The sequence below is a fragment of the Taudactylus pleione genome, unplaced genomic scaffold (assembly GCF_031769625.1).
Source record: "Taudactylus pleione unplaced genomic scaffold, aTauple2 ptg000537l, whole genome shotgun sequence".
NCBI lineage: Eukaryota > Metazoa > Chordata > Amphibia > Anura > Myobatrachidae > Taudactylus > Taudactylus pleione.
In genome coordinates this window covers 8,793,342-8,811,580 of record NW_028284939.1, presented here as the reverse complement: position 1 = coordinate 8,811,580, position 18,239 = coordinate 8,793,342, and the positions used below count along the sequence as shown (strand labels likewise).

At 46.1% G+C, this 18,239-nt stretch overlaps 1 protein-coding gene across 1 annotated transcript in view; it reads left to right on the top strand.

Annotated features, from left to right (window-relative positions):
- PEPD (peptidase D) overlaps positions 1–15,138 on the top strand; it is a 225,953-nt gene extending 210,815 nt beyond the window's left edge. The window contains exons 13-15 of the mRNA XM_088451097.1: positions 5,581–5,765; positions 8,042–8,233; positions 14,687–15,138. Coding sequence (XP_088307223.1) covers positions 5,581–5,765; positions 8,042–8,233; positions 14,687–14,839 — 530 coding nt within the window. The 3' untranslated portion in view covers positions 14,840–15,138. The remainder of the gene's footprint in view (positions 1–5,580; positions 5,766–8,041; positions 8,234–14,686) is intronic.
- Positions 15,139–18,239: the final 3,101 nt, after the last annotated feature.

Below are 18,239 nucleotides of genomic sequence, written 5' to 3'. Positions count from 1 at the left end.
AGGCGGCCGTGCGGTCGTAGACCGTACGGCCGCCTCTGAATAAGGTCCTCAGTCTCACAAAGTTCCGGTTACAGTCTCAGTTGCATGAAGATATACAGATGTCACCTATCAAGATAATCAGCGCAGTCTCCTGGTGCTTCCTAGTCACATCACATTGCGGCAGACTCATTTTGCAGCGGAAAAAGACACCCGACGCTGACTGAGTTGCACGGGACCTGGTGGCACACTCGCATCAGGCATTTCACACTGCATGGCGTATTGAGGATAGATGACCAAGGACACATCTGTACTTAAAACCTGGTTACCTCAAGGTCCAAGTTTGGGAACCACTGCTCTGATTTAAGACATTTTAGGTAATATCACCGCCTAAACTAAAGAAGTCGCCTACACAAGTACAGGCGGCCATTTTGTGGGCAAAACCAAACCAAGCAGCATATAAACTCATTGAGAATTAGGTCAATCTCCTGCATCTACAATCATCTTAAAACTAGAGATAAGCGGGTTCGGATTAGATCAGATTTTCCCGCCAAATTCGAGTTATTTTTTTTCCCGCCAAAAATCGGGTCTCAGAGAGAAAACGTCATCTTTCATGGACAAACATCATCATTCCTAGACAAAAGTCCAGGAATGATGATGTTGGTCTATGAAAGTTGATGTTTTGCCTCTTTCTGAGACACGATTGTTTGGCGGGGGAATCCGAATTTGGCGGGAAAATCCGAGCTAATTCGAACCCGCTCATCTCTACTTAAACCACAGGTCGAAACTGGTGTTTTAGAAAGAGTGTCATCACGAGGGGGGCCAAAGAAAAATCCCCACATGAACAGTTTACAGTAGCCCAGGACCCGCCCTGTCCAAAGACCACACTAATGTCTTGATTAATAAGCTGTTGTAATTACCAATAAAATAGAGAAATGATGAGCTGCGTTCTGCTAGGTGTTGCTTTAGCCCCCAAAATGGCGACTCCCTCTGTGTATAGAGGACGGGTACACGTTAATCCTTGTAATAGAGAGGCTGAATATTTCACTGTGACAGCTGGAAATGTGTATTTAGCCCTTATCTCCTTGTAGTGACTGAGCATCTGAAACCAGAATTGCAGCCTGTCTGCTTCCCAGAGACCCTGACCCGTCACCTTCTGTCTGCAGCCTCTGATACTAATGAGCACATAAATTCTGCCCCCCCACCCTCCATTTGCATTGTGACTCCATACCGAGAAGCTGTGGCTTGTGGTCTTGTGACAAACAATGCATAGTTCACATGCACATTTATCGTGTGTAAAAGGTTTATATTCCGGGCAGGAGATATTCCCCGTAGATCATGGAAATATATTGCATATTATAATTGTTTACATACAGATGCGCCCTCACTTAATGGGTGTGCGTACGCCGTACGCGAGAGGAGTGGTAAACCGTATGTTCCTTTCATTTTTGCGTCTCATTTGCATCGCCGGCGCGACAAAAAGCCGCCCACTGCGTACGAGAGACACTGGCCTGCAACTTTAACCGCACAGGAAGTGTAATGAAGCACAACAGAGTGTGGCGTGAGGAAAAGCTGCGGCCGCTCGCACCGGAGACCTTTTTACAGAGATGTACAAATTTTGCGCAGCAACTTCATCAGTGTAGCGCCAGCAATGTAGCCTGTCGCTGCTATGTTGATTAATTATGCACATTTTGAGCGTAAAAGGCACTCGGCTGAGTGGGACCTTATTTGGCGCAACTGAAGCAACAGTAAGAAAGGTCAATTTTATTTCACGGCGCTGTTCAGAGAATATGTAATAACTCGAACATTGGTCGAGGGTTCTCGTGTCTCCCCTCCCCCATGCATCAAATTAACCTACCAGTATGTTTTGGAGTGTGGGTGGAAACCAGAGCACCTGGATGAAACCCATGCAAACAAGGGAGAACATACAAACTACACACATATATGTAAATAGCACAAGTAGGAGTTGTTGATAGTTCACCTGTGTTCTGATTAGCTCTTATGTACTTACAAATCATCACGACTGCGGTGAATGGATTTTTAACCATGCCACTTGACTTGTAGTTCCCACCAATGCCAGAAATCTGTATGTCCTCCATTACTTTCATACATTGCTCTAAACTCAGAGATCACCTGCATAAATAATGTGCTTGTGTGTGAGTGAGCCGCCAGGTCAGGTGTCACTGCGCCAATTGTTTTTTTCGCCCATAAATGCGTCTTGGTCGCAATGCTATGTTCTAGGACACACCAGGAGACTGCACTGATTCATTTAATACAGTATGTGACATTTGTATAGCTGTGTGCGACTGTGTCTGTAAATTGAGACACAGCGGAACTTGGCGTGGAAAAAAAGTTGCGGCCGCTGCACCGTAGCGCTTACAGATTCAGACTCGGTCGCACACAGATATACAAGTGTCACACAACAAATTAATCAGAGCAGCCTCCTGGTGCGTACTAGTTGACTCGCAGTCCCACAGGACCTGGTGCGCAAAGAGGGACTGTTACTGATGCTATTATACGTGACTGCCTGTTGTATAGGCGACAGTCGCTTGTGTTTTGTTTCTCAATAATCCATGTAATAGCAGAGATGTCCCCTATTTGCTTATCTTTGTGGAATTACAGTTATAGAGCCTTTTTGCAGAGGTTCCCAAACGCGGCTCTCAAGGCTCCCCAACAGGTCGGGTTTTGGAGATATCCATGGTTGAGCACAGGTGACTTAGGGCCTGATTCAGAGCCGCTCGTAAGCGGCCGCTCGTTCGTTCCGAGCGATGTTTGCCCAACTGCGCATGCGTACGGATCGTAATACGCATGCGCGAACCAGTCAGTGCGCCCGGAAATCGTTTGTTCGCTAAATAGCGAATGCCTGCTAATATGAGTGACAGGAGGAGGTGTATGTGGGTGGTAACAGGGGAAGGTGCTTGAAAACGGGGAGTGGAGATCAGAACGCAGGCGTGCTTAAAGGTCAAAACGGGCGTTTTATGGGTGTGCATAATTAATACAGCAGCGTCACTGACCACGTCACTGGGTTATGTTATAGTCAGAACTGCTCGCAAATTTGTGGTAGGAAAAACCAACCACAAGAATAGCGAGCAGTTCATACGCTGGTCGATGTACTCGATTAATCTAATAAATAGCGGATATGATGTAGGATGCGAGCGGCCAGGGGGCGTAGTTATCCAAAAAACGACCGCAAGTTTTGTTCGCTCGTTCAGACCTAGAGGCGTGAACAGACCGCAAAGAGCGAACGGTTCATTTGAATAGCCACCCCTATTTTCTGAACGAGCGAGCGCTAATTGCGTCCGGCTCTGAATCAGGCCCTTAATTAGTACCTCAGTCAATTTTATTTTCACCACCTGTGCTCAACCACGGATATCTATAAAACCTGAACTGTTGGGGAGCCGCGTTTGGGAACCTCTGTCTTATTGTATTATCTGAACGCCCCTTAAGCCTCTTGGCCCCATAGTAATGGCGCCCCTTGCGTCCACAATAGCTACGCCCATCATTTTATTGCTATAACAATTCCATGCAAAATTATGTTTTACTTTAGCGAGAACTATCCTGTCCTGATTGCTTCAACCTTAACATCTCATTTTTTTTTGCTCAACAGATTTAAATGTGAATAAGGTTCGTTCTAAATGAGCCTAATTTAATGTGTGAGGGCTATCTGGCTGATTTTAGTTCACTATTTCCCCTGTGAATGCTGTTGAGAAAGGTGGTCTATTGTCTCGTATAGTTGGCTCAGTCCGTAGTCAGTGGCTGGCCGCCGAGTACGCCAACTTGAAGTTTACTGGTCTCTCGTCCTCCCAGAGCGGCCTGGCCATTGGTTCACTGACCTATATTACACATCATTTGGCAGGCATGTAAGAATTAAACATACCATCAGCAGATTTTTTCTTTTGTATGGGTTAGGGACCTTCCATAGTGCAAGGACACTTCCTATCCAACTGTATGAGGAGAGGGGGGAGGGCTGTGCAGAATTGCTACTCTATGGGACATGCTAAAGCTGGCTATATATGCCATTTCTGGATAGACAGAAACCCTGGAATGCTCTGAATATGTATCTGGTATAACTACTGGACTACTGTCTCCTCTTTTCACATACTAGATCTGTAGCTAAGTATCTCCGGCGATACAGCAGTTGCTGAAGTACAAGTCCTCCTCTTGCGCTGGTCCGGAAGTGGGCGGCCATATTTTATCCTTGCACAACAGCGCTGATCTTACGTGACCTGTGGGGTAAAAGGGGAATTATTAAAAGGTCATTTACCTTGAAACATCATCACTTGGCCCCCCAAAATGTTTTATTTTTATTTTACATACTGAGTAAAGGAGAAACTGTTTTATTTAGTATTAATATTGATCCTTTTTCTAAAAAAAATTGGGCTTAAGAATATTTATGAGTGTGGTCATTGTTTTATGTAGTCATTTGAGGCGCTCTATAACACACGCAGACATGTGACGGTTAGGTAAGCAGAATTTGCGCAGTACGTTCTAATCTCCGAGCATAGATGTTGTACAGCATTAGCAAAATAGAGACAGTATTTCACATCAATATGTATATATATATATATATATATATATTTTGAATGACATTCACTGCTGAGCTTAATAATAAAGTAATTTGAGTGCTCTATGCAAGGGGTTCTTTCACTTCTCTGCATAAGGCTGTCCTGTTAGGAGGGAGCGAATTCTCTAACTCGGAAGACAGGGAGTGACTGACAGCTTGGCAGACCTGCTTTGCAGAAACACTCTGTGTGGAGGCACACGAGCCGGATCACTGAAGGCGTTATAGCTGAAATTAGTGCATTCAGTTCCCATGAGGACACTGTCCAAATATTGTGGGAGGAGCCTGTTGTGGATGGGAGGGGGGGTTACAGTTGCAGTGAAATGCTAGATGCAATGTAATTTTTCTTCATGGTTCAAGGCAAAAAAAATAAATAATCCAAATTGGGGGTTTAATGGTCCTAAGACTTCTAATCGGTATCTATATGTGTTTGTGTGAAGGTGAAAGGTCCACTTTAAAGATAGTGATCCTGTCTGTTTAGTTTGGCTTAAATCTGCCAGATAAGTTATATTGGTCTTTGAACCTTTTTACTCTTCCAAGTGTTTGCAAAGCCGGGTGATACAAGGGAAGCGTGTGTGTAATCACCAGGGCTGTCCTGACATTGTACGCAAGATCTCTATACTAGCTCCCTCTGTCCTCTCATCGTACTTAGCAATCCTGCCGGGAGAGTCATGAATTTTGGGGGGGTGGGGAGGGAGTATGCTCAGGTTGGTCACACTGCCCCAGAGTACCGGGAGAGTGGGACAGCATGTCAGCGTGTCGCATAGAATTGTGTCATGGTTCCCCCCCTCCTCCGTACAATGCTGCTATTTGCGCTTTTGAGTAGTGGGGGTGGGGACGGGCTATGATGAAATTCAATGTACCTGGTGCCTCCAACATGAGAGTTCCGCTGGGGCGGGGTGGGGCATATTAAAAGTTGGCAGCTGCACCAACAGTTGTTTTGATAAATCTCCTCCTTATGGCACCAGGACTCACCATTTATAGGTTTAGAAATGTGGACAGAGGATTATTTTTATGTCTATATAACTGGTGTCTCCTCTCAGGGGTGGCTTGGCCGGATATGCACCGTCTGGCTGACCGCATTCACCTGGAGCAACTGACCGAGATTGGCATCTTGAAGGGTAACGTGGACGACATGATCAAGGCTCACATGGGTGCGGTCTTCATGCCGCACGGACTGGGGCATTTCCTTGGGATTGACGTGCATGACGTTGGAGGCTACCCAGAGGTCAGTGCTTGGGGTAAATAAGTGCCCACCGCCTACCCATGAAATTTGATTTGGCCAACTACCATTCAGCATCCTAACTTCCCAGTGTCCCTGCCTACTGATGGAATATTTTCTCTCTGTGTACCCTCTATCTCCCCTGTTTGTTCTATTGCTGTTTAAATAATCCATCACTTGTGTCACTTCGTGTTATCTGGCGATTCATTCATTAACATCTCAGCCTCCCTCCCCCTCTTTTTATTTCATCTCCCCCCCCCCTCCCCCCAATGGAGTAGGGGGGTTGTCATTTCACAGGGGGTCGGGTGAGGGTGCTGGGAATGTAGGGGGGCATGGGTGCGCTGGCTGGATAAATAAGAGACTGTCAGGCAGCCAGTGAGAGCTGGGAGGGGGAGGGGCCTCCCTACAGTTCTCTACACACATGCCTTGCAGCATTATATATATATATTATATATGCTACTTTGTGCCGACTTCCATCAATGCTGCTACTTGTTACTTTAAGGAGAGACTAGTAAAATGCATTAATATTGTGCTGCACCAGGCTTCATTTCTCATAGGTGTATAATAACCTTACATCATGGATTATTCCTGTTAGATCTGTAATAAGGAAAAAGATGATTCACAGTGTTATCAGTGATACCGATAAGGGATTAGCTGCCACTATGCCAAACTGCTCTTGCAGCAGAGATTAACGTGTCAAAACTATTCTATTGTCTGTTGGTACAAAAATGTTGCTAAACTGTAGCAAGAATGAAACTCAATATTTTACTGCTGCTTCACATACACCTTCAGCCTGTACATTATGTATTCTGGACAAGTGGTTGGATCAGGGAATCCCTTGCCATGTGCAGCCCCGAGCTTTACTTTGGAAGATACAGCAATGACTGTCCTTTTGTGGAGAAGCTTTGTTTAGTTTGGTTGTTATGGGTAACAGGTTCTAATATGCAATGTCTAGGCCAGGGGTAGGCAACCTGTGACCCTCCAGCTGCTGCAGAACTACACATCCCAGCAAGCCCTGCCACTGTTTTCTTAATAGGTCATGCCACAGGTTGCCTACCTCTGGTCTAGCTCATCCTTTTACCACTTTCCATTTGGTGTTCCCTGCTCCGCTGATATCACAGGCAGCTTGGTTGATGATGTCACTTGGGAGTGGTTATTGGAAGAATGTTTGCAATGAATGACGGTATACAAGTTGTAGGCTATTGCCACAGTCATAGCGCACAATAGTGTTGTATCAAGCAACTGCCCTTAGTTGTATATCTTTCTCAAAATGCAGAAAACTGTTGCGGGTGTCACAGAATCTACGTATTGGCTGCTAACGCTGGTTCTAAAGTTTAGAGAACAGTCTTTGTGTCTTTGGCAGAGATGTGACCACAGGGATCCTCCTGACATTATGCACTAAAACGCTGTCAGTGGGAGGTGGGAGTTTTTTGCTCCTCTTGTGAGCCTGGGGATGGCTCCGGTCCATCGCACATTACTGCTCGGTCCAACAGCTGATTCCATTTTGTGTTCGCACTCTTAGGTTTTGTTTTGTTTTTTCCAGTGGCCAAAGTATACTTTACCGCTTGTTACAAGTTGGAGCAGGTTTACATTGTGTATTCCAGAGCTTAAATTGTAGTTTCTCTGTGACAGAAGAACATATTGTTACAGATCTTTTGGCTGATTTAGGCTGACTGATTGGCTGTGCTGTTTATTTAGAATTTCAGCACAAACTGGACAGCACATGGAAAGGGGAGACTGATTCAGTCCTGCGCTAGTTAGATAGCGCTGGTCTTCCAGGAATATGTTTACAGTACGATAATAAAGCATCTAATATCTGTGCCGGCTGAACCCGTTCTTATTTTAAAGTTAAAAAACACAGCTATTGTACCATGCAGGCCAGTTGTGGAACTACAAATCCAAGCATGCCTTGGGAACTTGTGGCTCCCTGTCTGGTTTGGTTCTACCCCTCCACCTCCACCTCCCCTCCCACCACAGTATTACAGTTACACCCCCAGCTTCAAAGCAGCCCCACTTTGGATACACCCACAATGCACTAGGCTCTGGGATTGCTTCCACAAAACAGTGGAGTCACTGGTTGGACATTTCCATACCCAAAGCCATTGTGCTCAGGAGTACTTGTATTCTGGTTAATAGATCACCCCTGACCATTATGCTTTTTATTAAAGAGGTCTGGCCATATTTTAGGTAACATTACAACACAATTATGCCCTTGGTTATCTTAGGGAATATGGATTTGCACTTTGAGATTTCCTCTTCATCCACTTGTGATTTCTTTGTAGGGCGTTGATCGCATTGACTTGCCAGGACTGAAGAGTCTTCGCACGGCCCGGACTCTGCAAGAACGCATGGTCCTCACCATTGAGCCAGGGATCTACTTCATCGACCATGTCCTGGATCAGGCACTGGCCAATCCCTCCCAGTCATGCTTCATCAATAATGAGGTTCTCCAGCGTTTCAGGGGCTTTGGTGGGGTAAGTAACCTGGGGTGAGCAAACTAAATCTATGGGCATCTCTTGTTGGACTGGCATAAAGCTAAATGGCTGCACTTGCCCAGCACATTAAGGGCTGATTCTGACAAATCAAAAAAAAAAAAGAAAGTAACTTTGCACTTGGAACAAACCATTGCATGTTATTGCATGCAGCGTAAATACCGGCTGCTTTTGCATGCAGCTTTATTTTTTCACTGCGTTTAAGATCTGAGTTAGGACACACCCCTCCCAAATCTAAATCTCTCTGTGCATGGTACATCTGCCCCCCCTGCAGTGCGGCATGGTTGTACCAAGGTGCAAAGTTACTGCTCCCAGCTCAGGGCCTGTACAAAGGAGTGAAAGACAAGACTGGAGTGGGCACAAAGAACATTGGGCCTTATTAACAGGTGTACGCTAAGGACGCCGCAGCTGCATCTCTGTACGCGGTGAATGTGCGAACAATATGCAAATGTCACGGACGCCGGGAGATGTAATGAGGCGCCCATATCATCTGCATACAAAGACACAGCATCTGCCGCATGATCATTCGCTTATCAGTCTTCCGAGTTGCCATATGGTCATGTTGAATGACCGCGTGAACCGAGACGGCGGATATATTTTTTCTTGCGTACAGCATCACAGATGCGGGATGTGGCACGCCCCCAAAACGGTTGCCACCCATCTGCATTCTTTTCCGCCACTTCCCATGACCTCCCCTAAATGTTTCCTGATTGCCAATCGCACGGCGAGTAAATAGTCTCTGCGAGTGACTACGGTAATGTACCGTGACGCATGCGCGTGCGACTCCCACACATGCGCAGATTGCAGATTATCGCTCAACTGCATAAACATGGGAAGTGGGAAACGGCGTAAACTCATTAATGCAGCGTTATTCTCAGTGTACGGTCTGCGCTCCTCTGTACAGCTGTAGCCATAGGAGGACCCTGTGTTGCCTTCTTCAGCGGGGAAGAGACACGCTCCTGTGAAAGAGCGCTGAGCGGTCGCCATGTTGTTATCTACCCACTTGACCCCAGTATCCAACAGATGTATTTGTCCAGCTTGACCGCTGAGATGAGTGACCAGCTTGGAAATGGCTCCCGTCACCCAGACAGAGTTGCAGTCTCGGGCCGTGTGATAATGTGTTACACATACATGTGTGGGTGCTATAAGGTGGCATTTGAATTGTGTTATTTTTAAATATTGAAAATTGGACCCTGTTCTACCTAACTGTACTGTAGAACATGACAATTGTGCTATAAGGAGCAATCCACAACCACGTTCTTCACAACAGTCTACTCACTACCCATGATGTAAGCCTCCAACGTCCTCCATACAAGACTCTCTTATTTGTCCCTTGCTGAGCGAGGCGTGCCCCGAAGCCATCTATCTGCTTATCTTCACACTGATAACACCATGCTCAAGTCCAGTCCTTTTATGAATTGTGACTCATTATATTTAGCGTGAATGGTCAGGGTCGATCACGAGGGCTGTCGCGGGGTGATTCATCAGAAGGAAGTATCTGGTCAATTGTCACACTGATAAGGCCGAAAACTTCATCATCGGCACATTCCCTGGTGAAGTTTTGGCACAGCTGGTAGCGTAAATTCTTCATTTCATTTAAACCTGACCGTTAATTAGTTTGAGGAAATGTATTCTTTACAAGTTAATAAGTTGCAGGGAGTTGGCACAAATCAAACAGAAGGGGGTGTTTTATATTCTAAAAAGTCCTGACCCCTTTTACATAGCGACCGTTGTGTATTCCCCGGAGTTGTACTGGAAACGGACTCTCTCTGCCTTCACTGTAGTACCGATCTAAGAAATCCAGCGTTAGGCTATAGAAGCTTTCTTACGTTGGGACTGTCGGTACTCTGTCTTCAGACCTAGGCGGTGTGCAGACACTTGTATCCAGCTTATGTATCCGAGTGGTGCAATCTTAAAGCAACAATCCACCCCATACTTGCAAACTCACTGGATTCTTTTCAGCAGGTCTCCATTACAGGACTTGGACACGTGTTCCGGGATGTAGTCACAATGTCGACAGTTATGATGTCGATATTTTTGAAATGTCAACATTCAACACGTCGGCATATGCAAAATGTCGACATGTGAAATGCCAGCATTCTACACGGACTGGAAGGTTAGGGTTAGTCATACTTACAGCCAGAAGCGACGCAGGATTCGCCGGTAGTCATCCTGTTGTCACCACCGGACCCGGAGAACACAGGGCCTGATTCATTACGGATCGCTATTGCGATTACGGCATATGCATCGCACCACTGCAAACTCTGCACAGACCCATCGCAGAGTGATTGACAGGAAGTGAGCATTTGGGGGTGGTGTTGGGGGGTGGTCGGCAAAAGGCATACGTGCCAGTCCGTTCGAACGCTGTTACAGGGGCGTGCATAAATTAGACACTGCGACGGCATACGCAGCTTGTGTACTCACTGCGTGCGACGAGGTTAGCAATTTCTGAGACCTGTTGTAATTGTGCGCGAGGGGCCGATGTTACTTGATGTTCCCGATGTATGCACAGGACTGCGAGGTATTACGAATGTGCAAAAGCGGTAGTGTGCGTCTCTATGGTGGCTTTGGGCGTCTGTATAATAGCTTTACAATTGCAGTCATTAGCATATTTTTGCAGCAGACCTGTATGCTTAATCGCAGCTGAGATCGCAATATCGATCCGTAATGAATCCGCCCCACAGTTTGGAGCTGCCGGACCAGGTAAGTCGCCTGTAGACCACCAGGGACATTTTACCGACATGGTGCATGTCGACATAATGTATAACGCCCATGCGCTCTTAAAAGGAGACCCTACTATCACCCGCATCAGTGGATTCACACAATTCTGACCTCACATCTATTTAATTACAATACGAATGTTATCCTAAAGAAGTTACTGCTTTAGGCCCTTTGTGGAGTGGCATGTGCCTAGTAGATGTATTTCGGTGCATCAGTTCCCCTGTGTGCAGTCATCCTACAGATTATTGTTGGTCCAGGACAGAATCCAATCGCCAGCAGACAGACAGCAGGCTCCTAACCTTCTTCATCTATCAGTGAGAGTTACTAGCAGCTGGCAGGAGACACTTTTCTGAAAGAGCTACTTGGATACCAATTAAAACATAGCTATATTAATTAATGCTAAATAATTAACCCCAGGGGGGAGTTATGCATTGCACGACAGGATGTGACAGGTCTGTACAGCAGAGCATGCCCTCAAATTGGAAATTTTGGCAGAGCACGTAAATTACATTGTTCAAAGACTTTATTAAAACTAAAACCTGTATTAAATACTGTTAAAAAAAGAGAAAAATATACACTATTTTCCCATAAAAAAAGGTTCAATAAAATCTAAGCACAAGTCAGTCTGCAGAAAATACCTAATTTACCTGTGGCCTAATCACAGTGGAAGCAGCCATATTTTAAGATCAGCTAATATTAACAAGTGAAACCTATCCATTCACTAGGAGCCAGTGACATCATTGTGAATACAGCCTATCCATTCACCAGGAGCCAATGACATCACTGTGAATACAGCCTATCCATTCACCAGGAGCCAATGACATCACTGTGAATACAGCCTATCCATTCACTAGGAGCCAGTGACATCACCAAGAATGCAGACTATCCATTTACTAGGAACCAATGACATCACTCAGAATGCACCCTTACCATTTATTAGGAGCCAATGACATCACTAAGAATACAGCCTATCCACTCACTAGGAACCAGTGACTTCACTGAGAATACAGCCTATCCACTCACTAGGAACCAGTGACATCACTGGGAATGCAGCCTATCCACTCACTAGGAACCAATGACATCAGTCAGAATGCACCCTTACCATTTATTAGGAGCCAATGACATCACTAAGAATACAGCCTATCCACTCACTAGGAACCAGTGACTTCACTGAGAATACAGCCTATCCACTCACTAGGAACCAGTGACATCACTGGGAATGCAGCCTATCCACTCACTAGGAACCAGTGACATCACCAAGAATGCAGACTATCCATTTACTAGGAACCAATGACATCACTCAGAATGCACCCTTACCATTTATTAGGAGCCAATGACATCACTAAGAATACAGCCTATCCACTCACTAGGAACCAGTGACTTCACTGAGAATACAGCCTATCCACTCACTAGGAACCAGTGACATCACTGGGAATGCAGCCTATCCACTCAATAGGAACCAGTGACATCACCAAGAATGCAGACTATCCATTTACTAGGAACCAATGACATCAGTCAGAATGCACCCTTACCATTTATTAGGAGCCAATGACATCACTAAGAATACAGCCTATCCACTCACTAGGAACCAGTGACTTCACTGAGAATACAGCCTATCCACTCACTAGGAACCAGTGACATCACTGGGAATGCAGCCTATCCACTCACTAGGAACCAGTGACATCACCAAGAATGCAGACTATCCATTTACTAGGAACCAATGACATCACTCAGAATGCACCCTTACCATTTATTAGGAGTCAATGACATCACTAAGAATACAGCCTATCCACTCACTAGGAACTAGTGACTTCACTGAGAATACAGCCTATCCACTCACTAGGAACCAGTGACATCACTGGGAATGCAGCCTATCCACTCACTAGGAACCAGTGACATCACTGGGAATGCAGCCTATCCACTCACTAGAAATCAGTGATATCAAAGAGGTTCTTTAACCCTTAACTGGTGCAGTCTCCTGGGATGCAACCTCAGCCAGCTGTGCTTTAGTTCACCCATGCGCAGAACAAGTTTCTTCTGGCTCCCCAGGCAGTGATTTAGCTGTCTGTGATGGCCTTCATCACTCCAGAACGTTTGTCCGAATGCCATTCTGAGGAACAAGTGTCACTTCTAAAAGTGCGAGGGGGAAGGATACACTTTAGTTCCTCTCTGTGGACTAATGCTGAATTCCGCATGTACAGAGATCAGCTGAAGCAGGAAGGACTGATCATAAGTCCTTTGGCCCTGATGGATAACAGGTGGGGGGGGGTCATTGGGTAAGGGGGTTTGGTGCAAAAACAGGACCTGGGGCTTACAAAATCTATTGACTGGGGGCTGGGAGATAATTTTACAATGGGATCCTATGGAGTGCGAGACAACCCCTAGGCATATTTTTTTTCCCAATAAAAAATATTTTAACATTTTTTATTTTTTTTTAAATTGTTTATTAATCGACAATTTTTAAAAAACAAGAATTGTCAGTTAAGTGGTTAAGAACTCCTGAGACACTGGTACCTAGAGAATGGAAAGGCTACACTGTAATGAATATTAGATTGACTGGTCCCTCAACAGGGGGCACTATAATTACAGTCTGATTACATTTATGACAAAACTATCAAAACCATGAAAAGGTTATTTAAGGTTAAATGATTACTTCTATCCTGCAGGAAGTAGTCGGCTCTTCCACAATCAGAATGTCGACAAGAGGAACGCCGACACCGTGATGTCGGCAAGTGTGAAACGCTACTTACATCATCTTAGACCCGCCGGCAGTACAACTGTCACCATGATTAATTTCCATCATATATCAAATGCTGTAAGAAGCACACTTGGTGACATGACGCCGACTTCTCTCCGGTGCCCCCATAGCACTTGTCGACATGCCGTATGTATCCCGTACTCTACATTTTGTTCTTGAATAATGCGCCTGCTTCTTAGCATTTTCGTATTTTTATAACCAGTAGATGTCACTCTTGTTCCTGCTGTTAGAGACTCTCAGGAGGCAATTCAGCTCCAGGCGATGTCCTCAAAGCATTGTCGGGAGGGAACTCCAGCACCTCACGCCCTACAACATTGCCAGATGTACCTTGCACCTCATAGTGATCCATAGGAACATTAGCGATATTGGATACCGTAATATGTATATTGCTGAGAATTGAATTAGCCTCAAAGTTTGAAACTAGATGTACATATAAATTGTACATATAAAAAAAAAAAACTGCATTGAAAGGCACACTCCGACTATGAGCTACATTTCCACCGTAACCCCCAACCTGACCATTCTCCACCTCACCTGTAAAGCCGTGCCCAGCAGTGGTGACCAAAGTGCGCAACCACCTAACTGGTTCTGTGAACGCTACTTAATGGCTACAGCTTAGGAAGATGCTACTACTACAGACCCTGATGAGAATGCCCTCACAGGGGGCAACAAGAGAGGTGGGGGGGAGGTCAATAGTCTGGTGGCCCGTTTGTGCAAGGAAGGCGTAACCAGGCCAGAAGGTCCCATTTGGGAAGTGGCCACGTCTCCCATCTGTAAGTACTGCTGCCTGGCCCTTAACCATGGGTCGTTAGAGAACTCTTGATGCTAATAGTGGGAGTGTTACCGGGGAGATCTTAGGCTTGGGTGGCTTTCCTTTTGATGCACCAGAATTCCGACATAAATCCCAGGTGTGACCTGACAGCAGTGAGGCCTAAATTGTGTGTTTGTTTCTATAGGTGCGCATCGAAGACGATATCGCAGTGACCGCTAAAGGCATGGAGTTGCTAACCTGCGTTCCGCGTACCGTGGAAGAGATCGAAGCTTTCATGGCCGACTCCACAGGCGAGGGCAAGACTTTTACCAAGGTGGTTCTCAGCCAGCAGCTGTGAGCGCGTTACCGGGAACTCCCCGCAGCCAGCGTACTTCCTGTGCCTTCGATTGATCAACCTTAATCTTTTTCTATTAAGCAAATCACAAAGAGCAACAGAGCAATTCACATTCTGTTTCCAATCATTACGCTTTTTGAAGGGATTGAAGAGTCAATAAAACTAAATACAAGTCCAGCACTGTTCACTAAGTGGATGCAGTTTCGTTGGCGGAACATCTTGGCAAATCATCCGTGTTATTGCTTTTCAGATGTTTTTAAACATATCAGTTACCAAATAAATGCATTTAAACAATACGAGAATATGAAGGGGCTCTGTCTGTTTATTGATTCAGCTAGTGTCTAATGCCCGAGACAAGGCATAACAGAGATATTTACTGACAGATCCACCTCTCCCGATCTGGCACCAGGGACTAGATGTGTGGAACCCTGAGCTTTGTGTGTTATGTGTACACTCCAACAATGTAACCTTTGTCTCTTCCCTGCATTCGCCAACTGCTACATTGTAGCATATGTAAATGCTGTTAACTGCCCTGCAGCTAGGATGGGGAGATTGCTAGGTAGCTGGTCACCACTGGACTTTCCAGTACTCGAGCCTGCAAGCAGAGGGCCTGATTCAGAGCTGGACGCTCTGAAAGAGCGCTCGCTCTGAATCAGGGCGTTTTTTTTTTTCGTGCAGCCTCCCGGCCGCTCGCATAGCTGTGGGTGACCACCCACAGCTATTGCGAGCGGCCAGATGATGGTCTCGACCATCAGGGCTTGCGACGAGACCCTTGTGGTCTCGTTCTCGCAAACCCCAGTGAGCTTTCCGCTCTATTAGAGCCGGAAGCTCACCCACTGACATCACTCGTAGGGCCGCCCCCAAACAGCAGGCGTTCCTTCGGGAACGCCTCCATTTGGCTAGCCACCTCCCCGGCCCGACTCCAAAACGGGGCCAGCTGTCAATCAAAATCGACAGATGCCCCCTCTTGTTGCGAGACCCGGGGTGACGGAGCGCCCTTCGCTAGCCAGCTCTCGCGCACGTCGGAGCCTGCTCCGGCGTGCGCATTGGCCAAACATCGACCCGCTCGCGAGCAGGTCTGAATCAGGCCCAGAGTCCTTACAAGACCTTCATTGCTGTGCTTATTGCAATGTAGGGCGATTCTTTAAGTATGGGCATTGGACAAGGTGACTCTGAAATAGCCATGGGCAAAAAAAAACTATTGTAACTTAATTATTTACCCTAGCCCTATCATAAGTCCTATCTGTAACCCTAAATCATTCCCAAGTCCCAAGTGAACTCAAGTGTGTACGAAACCCTCACAATGTCATTTGTAGCAACAGGAAGACGTAAAATAAGTTTGTCTTGCGCTGTGCTCTAAAGAAGTCCAAGTGTACCTTTCTGTAGGAATATAAGATTATTATTATAGGGCGATCTCTCATGTTGTGTAGATTGGTATAAGAGTTCACCGAAGGGACCTTTGACCTGTAGTCGGGGATAGGGCTGTCTGAATGGCTTTCAGCCCCTCTACAGAACATGATTGGCCGATTTGGTTAGCGACACACAGACACATAAGTGTGATGGTTTCAGGGGCTCTGAGGTCCTTGCAGTGGCTGTGTCTGCTCCTCACTTGTGGACAGAAATACTGGGCTTCCTACCAATTACTTATTGGTTCTAAAAAGAACCTGACCATCGATGGTGGAGAACTGCCCCATCCAACCACAATGGTGTAAGCTTGTACACTGAAACATGGTTCCTGGGGTAAGGGGTTGCCGATACCCAGGAAGCTCCATGCAAAACGTTCGGAAAGAACTGGCTATGCTTTGCTTTCTGAATAGCTTTGGACATGTTATGCATTTGTAATAGTCTTGTGGAAATTACACTTCTGTGTGTTCCAATGAACTTTCGGTCAGGGTAGAAAACCGTGAGCTATCTCACCTGTACTATTGGAGATGTAACGCATTAGCAGCTGTACAAAAAAAAAAAAACACATTGACAGAAAACTCTTGAAAAAGATCAATTAAGCTTCCACGAAGGAGCACCGGCTCGGCTAGGTCAGCCAATCTGTTAAGTAAACTGAGGATGTTGTAAACACTGCTCCAGTGATAGACCCAAAGTAGCTTACTCGACGCATTTCGTTTTGGATTAACCCACTTCATCTGATGAAGTTGTGGATTTTTCCACAACGAAACGTATCAGTAACCCTACTTTGTCTCTACCACTGGACCAATCTAACATCCTCAGATCACTGATGCAATTCCTAGTATTATAGGTCTTAGCACCGGTACTTATCATACTAGAGGCTAGGTTTACTAACCCAATGGTCAAAGCCGCCAATGATAGGTGGCTTTGACCAATGGATTTAAGACATTAGAAATTACTGCAAAACTGATCTAATAGTAAATCTACCCCCTAGGACTATGCAATGTTACTACAAGAGGTATTGGTGGAGGAGGGGGAGGCATTGCCCTTCGCAACTGTCAGGGAACTGGAACAGGGCAGTGAAAAATTTGCCTCATTCTATATTTGGAATCCCCCTATATTAATATTGACCTTTTATATACATTGTGTTTTATAGGGATTGTTTCATGATTAACATTAGTCTCTGGCCCTGTAGAACTTACAGACCAAATTCTCTATCACCTACACACTATTACACATTATATATTGGAACTGTGGGAGGAAATATGGGAGGGAGAGAGGAGCGAACAATCCCCCTACAGATAGTGACGGAGCAGGACTTGTGCCACCAGAGCTCTCGGGCTATATCTGGGGGATTCAGGGCCTGATTCAGAGCCGGACGCTCTGACAAGAGCGCTCGCTCTGAATCAGGGCCCTCCTACCTAGAATTGGAGCGGCCTCCTGGCCGCTCGCATAGCTGTGGGTGACCACCCACAGCTTATGCGAGCGGCCAAAAAGATGGTCGCGATGGTCAAGACCATCGCGACCATCGGGCTTGCGACGAGACCCTGTGGTAGGTCTCGCTGCCGCAAGCCCAGGAGTGTTTTTGGCTCTATCAGAGCCAAAAGCACTCCCACTGACATCACTAGTGTGAACGCCTCCGTCTGGGCAGCAACACCCCCGGCACGCCTACCAAAGGGGGCGTACTGTCACTCACCATCGACAGCACGCCCCCTTTGGTCCAAGACCCATTCGCTATTCGGGTCTCGCGCATGCGCACGACGGAGCTCCCTCCGTCGGCACCATCGACCCGCTTGCGAGCGGGTCTGAATCAGGCCCTCAGTTCAGTACTATATCTGCCATGCTCATTACAGTAGGCAGTCTTCGCACATTTCCCTGTGTACCTATAGGCTGTTTAAAGAAAAATGAGTGACCTTGTTGGACACCGAGCGCCTTCATCTGACCGTTCCAGAGGCGATCCGCAGATATCGCGCCGGAATGAAATACTCCTTTAAAATTTACA